The sequence below is a fragment of the Pithys albifrons genome, chromosome 10 (assembly GCF_047495875.1).
Source record: "Pithys albifrons albifrons isolate INPA30051 chromosome 10, PitAlb_v1, whole genome shotgun sequence".
In the NCBI taxonomy this organism is placed as follows: Eukaryota; Metazoa; Chordata; class Aves; order Passeriformes; family Thamnophilidae; genus Pithys; species Pithys albifrons.
In genome coordinates this window covers 6,588,359-6,594,358 of record NC_092467.1, presented here as the reverse complement: position 1 = coordinate 6,594,358, position 6,000 = coordinate 6,588,359, and the positions used below count along the sequence as shown (strand labels likewise).

The window sequence follows — 6,000 nt, the reverse complement described above, 5'->3', positions numbered from 1 at the left end:
CCCATCCATCCTGTGACCCTGCCTGCTACCTCCAGGTTAGGGTCTGCCATGGCACAACTGGCTCCATCTCTGTCCTCTCCCTGCCCTTGTAAAGACACTTGTAGCCTCATCCAGGAGGCAGCCATGCCAGGGGCTCCCTGGAGCGCTGGGCACAGGCAGCTTCAGGCTTCCCTCCCTCCCTTCCCAAGGCACTTCCCAGGAGAGCAGCCCCACCTATCTTATTCTGCCCCAATCCCCTGTGCCCTCTTGTAACTCCCGAACCAGGACCCTCAGAGGAAAAAAACAAACCAAGGCAATTTTTTTCCTCCCCTAATAGCAAAATATATTTTAACTGCTGTAATACAGTAGATTATAAACAGCTCTTGTGCGTGACAGAACACGGTACAGGTTGCATCATGGAATGACTGGTGTCAGGGCCAGGACCAAGGCCAGGCTGTCCCCTGCCACTGCCAGGGAAGGGGCACCATGGCTGGAGGCACTGGGAGGAGGGATGAGCCGAGGCTGGCTCAGAGGTACCACGGGGAGCCAGTTCATCATCCTGGTGCCACAAAGCATGTGCACTCTTTGAATCCACTGTCCTTCCAGCCCATCTTCGTTTGTAAGCAGGAGCTCCAACAGATACATTTCCCTTCAGCAGCTTTCAGCAATCCATGCCATTCCATAGTGAAAAATCCACCAGGATTTGCCGTGGCTGACACCACGGTGCACGCTGTGCTTGGATGGCTGTCACAGGAGAGCACACAGCTCAAGGTACAGGACTGCTTCACCCCTGAAGGCTGGAAGCCAAACACCCCCAGAGAGAGGACATACAAGGCATGAGGATCCACAGAGGTTCAGTCTTCCCTTTTCTGCATGAAAACCAGGATGCATTTGCTGTATTAATACTGATTTTCGTGAGGTTATTGAGCAAGGAGCTGCAGCTGTACTGGCTGCCATTCCAAGGCTGGAAGCTTCCCACCTCATAACTGAGGGAGTTACCATGGAAGCAAGCTGCACAGTTCTTGTCTTGGAAAGAAGCACAGAAAACAGTACATATTATATTATATTGTAAAGGGCAGGTTGGGAACCTTTGCATCCTCATTACTGACCAGAACACTTGACTGCTAGATCTGGCACTCACAGCCTAAGAAAACCCAAACATGGTATAATTGACTCTAATTAAACCAGCAATGTGCAAAAGACTTAGTATTTCCCCTCCAGCATACTCAAGAAAAATGAAAATAAGGCCACATTCAAAAGCAATTAAAAAAACCACAGAACTGAAAGTAATCCAAATTGTTAATGCAATGGTTGCCAGATACCTTGATCTACAAGGCTGAAAACCTCAACTTGTCAAAAACTAAGACTAGTTCCAACAGCTGAGCATCCCTTTCTGGTTGCCTTTTGCTTGTCAGATGCTCAAGCCCTGAGGTTTCAAACAGTGAGGATGCTGACACAGTAAATGCTGATGTTTCTTTTGGGCATTTGACAGTGCCAGCTGTGAGGGAAACACCAAAACTGGGGACAGAGTGAGCCACCACCATGAATTTGGTCTCCTTTTGAGAACACCAAGACCTGACACAGGCAAGAAGATGACAAATGAAGTCCCTAATCCATCACACCCTCTTTAAGTGCAGTCACATCTATTAAGTATTTTGAGCACCAAATGAAAAAGAGTTGGACGGAATTTCATCCTGTACCAAGGAGGTGACAAAACTGTTTGGCCAAAGGGTGGAGGTTTTGTCTGTTTTTTCAATAAGAAAGCTTAGTTTTTCCAGAACTTCTGTTCTTTTCTTCCACAAAAGGTATGGCGAAAGATTTAGGATTACTCAAGCTGAATGAGGATAAAGTAATCCATTTAATTCTCAGGATTTTATATACTAATACTGCCCAGTTTGAGTATATACATGAGCCCCTTCCTGTGGAATTACCTCAACCGTTTCAACAAGCAATTTCTAGCAGGAGATATTTTCAGGGGAGAGCCTCACACACAAACACTGCATTTGGCAAATTTGCCCTGACACAATGTCCTTTCTCAAGAGCGGGATTTCTTCTTACAGAAGATTGAACACCTGGAAGAGTTTAAGTATTACTCATCTTCCATGAAATTACTTCTGACTCAGGTTAGTGAGAACAGAAGCTCAAAGAACATACGAAGTTGTTGGGAGACAAGTCCATCAGCTGCCCCAATACTGCTGGTACCAAACACTCAGAGCTGTAGGTCAGTATGGAAATGCTGTTACCAAAAAGTGCCAATAAAGAACATTTGAGTAATTCTGAAATCTTTGTCACCAAAGTTAAGGTATCGCTATAAAAGGTCACCTTCTTCACCAAGTCAAGGTACCTCCATCAGTTGACCCTCTCCAATAATGAGAGCTGCAGTTCCAGTGAAACTGAAGCAATTCACATCCAGATCCTACATAAGTTCCCTTTAGTGCTTAGCACCCATCAGAAGAAGGAAACTGAAGGGACTCTGAAGAGTTAATAGTTATGGAAACATCAGATTCACATAATGCCCCTGCTTATATTGGTGTGTATGGGAGAACATCCTACCCCTTCACAAAGAGGGCAATACCCAAGAAGCTGATCTCCACCTCAAGTCCCCACAGTGTCAGAGCAGACACAGACAGATGACAAAGCGACACTGGGTCAGCCCTCCTTCCTCAACAGCATTAGAAGCTGCTGCAACACATGTGAGCAAGTGGCACCAAGTGCTGAGCTGCACATGGCCAAAGGAGATTGTGCCATATACCTGTAATGTTTATCCCATTCTCCTACACTTGTGTTGTAGTATTTCAAGTCTTTCTTAGTAAAGAAACCCTTAACAACCTGTATACCTTAAAGCACCTGCCAATTAAAGTAAAAGCTCTGTTACAGGTTAATCATGTAAAAACATTCATTATATAGAACAGGAGAAAGGAAGAGCAAGAAGAAAAACTATTCCTCAAGTCACAAGGGCCTCCAGAGAACAAAAATGCTGTAAGACAGTTGGGAACTAAATGAATACAGAGAAAACAAATTTTCAGTGTGAAAAGTCATATAGACTCCACAGACCATGCCCTGATTCTGGACCCGACTCTGCAATGCAGCCACAAGCACACTGACAATCCCCTCTTCCTCTGCCCATTTTTGGCAGCCAACACACATGGAACACAGTTCAATGCCACCCAGGAATAGTTTGGCTATCTTCATAGCAAGGAGGCAAACCCTCTGTTGCTCTGCCACTTGCAGGATCACGAAGAACCGAAGTTTTGTAGACATCCTGTTACCAAGAGGGAGAAAAAAACCTGCAAAAGGATGGCTAAGGAAGATGGACGGATGCCAACAATGAGCTACCAGCAAATCTGACTAGTTTGCCTCTTGTCCAGAAAAGCAGCAACTTAGGGGGGACCCCTGGATGAATAGGATTCCAGTAGATTCCACCTTCAGCTCAATGTTTTACTGGCATGGAAATGGCTCAAAGTGGGACAGCACGTAATAGATGCTGCCTCCTATGAAGTCTGTTGCAATCCAGATCAACCGGTTTGCTTCAGCAATGTTTAAAAAAATTACAGTTTCTCCCCAATAATCAGGAGGCACAACTTCCCTTAGAAAAAGTCTGTAGTGAGTTAGATCATTGGTCCAAATACTTGGAGGACAACTCTGTTTTTCTGTGATGGCACGGCCAGAGGACACCATTTTCACATCTTCGTATGACATGACCACGAGCGTGGCTTTAAATAGTCCAGGAATGTGGGCTGCAAAACATGGAGAGGCAGTGAGTTAGTGACAGGCCAACAGCACCGGCTGTGGTGTGAGCTGCTGAAGTCAAACTTTGCTAGCAGGAAAGATCAAACCACATTTTTACACCCTGCAATCTTGTTCTTGCCCTTATTAAACAGTGCCTGGAAGTGCAGCTACAGCCACAAGTCCTCACATGCATCAGGTAAATGCTGTGTAGTAGCATGTTGTATCAAGAAGTCAAGTCATTTACAATGGCAAACTCTTAATTGAGGAGAATCAGACTTAACATAGAGGTTGCCTCAGGATACCTTTGGTTAAATCTGAAATCTGCTAGTACAGCAGGAGGTTTTATGTAGAGCAGAATCTGGTACCCAAGAAAATGAATTACAAGTCAGAGAAAACACACCAACAACCCCCCAAACTGACCATTTACAGACAATGATTTCTCACTGCCACCCAATCAAGGCTGGGAGAGGCACAACAAGTGGAGTTTTCATGGAACTCCTACAAAAGTTTCTCCTGACCTCCATTCCCACAACTTAAATGAGGTCTAGCATGCTGGTTTATATCCTAGGAATGTGGGAAAGTCATCCTGTTTCCAGTATTGAAATACCACCAGCATTACCCTGGGATTAGCTCAGTTGGTTAAAACTTGGTTGTAATAATGCCAAGGTCATGGGTTCAATCCCCTGTGCGGGCCATTGGCTTAAGAGTTGGACTCGATGATCCTTGTGGGTCCCTTCCAACTCAGAATAGTCTGGGATTCTGTGACTAATAAGAAGAGCACTACTGAAAGCACTTCTGTCAGGCGGTCTGTAGGCTGAGCAGCTCCTGAAGACCCTGATGCAGCACTGCCAGAAAAGCTTGCGCCATTTAACTTCTGTCCAGGCCCAGCCCCTCGGTTACCCCTTGGGAAAGGTGGGTCACTCACGTTTTCCGTGGGGCAGTACTGGCGGGCGTACCACTCCTGGCTGTAGAGGCAGATGATGACACCTTGGCCCAGGAAGAGGGAAGTCCACATGATCACGTTCCAGATGGGCCCTTTCCGACGGTCGTTGAGGGTGAAGTTGAAGACCACTGGAAAGAGGTGAAATGAGGAGCATTGTTCAGAGACAAACTCACAATTCAAGACTCAAAGATCAGCTGATTTCACTGGATCTTCCCTTGCCTTCACTTCATCTCTGGAGCAACAAAGTCACTCCATGAGGTCAGTATAGTGCAAGAAAATCTGATTATGCTTGGCAATAGAGCAAAGGAATTGGTTCTGACATTTACTTCCACTAAGTTTGCCAACAAGCTGGCCCAGCTTGTGCCTCTGGAGATGAGTATTTGTGCTACACTGATGACAAGACATGGCACAGGTGGCCTAGAGATTATTAGAGTCCTCCAACTCAGACTCAAAAGTGAAATGCAAGAGCTCTAATTTTTAAACAGGCTATTCCTCAATGTAGTAGCAGAGTAATACTTGTCTTACACTATGACTTTCAGAAGGAAGACCTACAACCTGCTGACACACAACGATTCAACTACAGCTCAGCAAAGAGGAAGCAGTGCCATTAAACAAAATGCAGTGACAAAACCAGCAGTGTATCATATATATCAGTATATCATATGTATCAGTATATCTTCCTCTTCACCAATACCTCATTCATTTAAGACCCAAGTTTCAAAATCCTCTGTGTGTATACAGATACATATCTAGTGAGCTGCAAAAATCCATTCACAAAGCTTGGACTGACAGTTGCAACCCTTGGACAAGAAACAGTCCTGTGTGGGTCTAAAGAACAACTCAATCATTAATAGAAGGGCAAAGGATACTTTTAAAAAAAACCCCACAAACCCCACAACCCATTCCCATACTCTCTTCCTTGGCATTTACCTCCAAAGCATGTAAACAGGCAAAAGAGAACTGGATAGAAGAAGCCAAAGCAGATGCTCAGGACATACTCGTGCACAGCAGCTGATACGGTGAAGACAGACAGCATAGCTGCTGCTCTGAACTTCTTACCAAAAAACTGGAAGAGAGAAGAATACCAAGTATTAGGAGCTACTCTGATGTGGATTTGGTTTGTTTATTGTAACATTATTTTTTTCCTGAGCTAAGAAAGACCTCCCTCCAACCACAAGGCACACATGAAATGCTCAGTGCCTTAGAGTGCCCTGGGGCTTAAGTGTTTTTCTTCAGGTGTATTTCTGGTCCTCTGCACAGTGCTCAGGTTGAGCCCACTCATGAAATATCTACCCTAGCTCATCAAAACAGTGCAACATGAGTTCCAGCTGCAGTCAACCCCTGCATTC

General features: G+C 45.1%; 1 protein-coding gene across 3 annotated transcripts in view; it reads right to left on the bottom strand.

Annotated features, from left to right (window-relative positions):
• Positions 1 to 296: 296 nt before the first annotated feature.
• The window catches only part of SOAT1 (sterol O-acyltransferase 1), a 29,426-nt gene continuing 23,722 nt past the window's right edge, over positions 297 to 6,000 (bottom strand). For all 3 annotated transcript variants that reach the window (XM_071565126.1, XM_071565127.1, XM_071565128.1), the window contains exons 14-16: positions 5,582 to 5,717; positions 4,634 to 4,779; positions 297 to 3,716 (exon numbers count right to left, since the gene is read on the bottom strand). In XM_071565126.1, the coding sequence (XP_071421227.1) occupies positions 3,660 to 3,716; positions 4,634 to 4,779; positions 5,582 to 5,717 (339 nt within the window). In that variant the 3' untranslated portion in view covers positions 297 to 3,659. The remainder of the gene's footprint in view (positions 3,717 to 4,633; positions 4,780 to 5,581; positions 5,718 to 6,000) is intronic.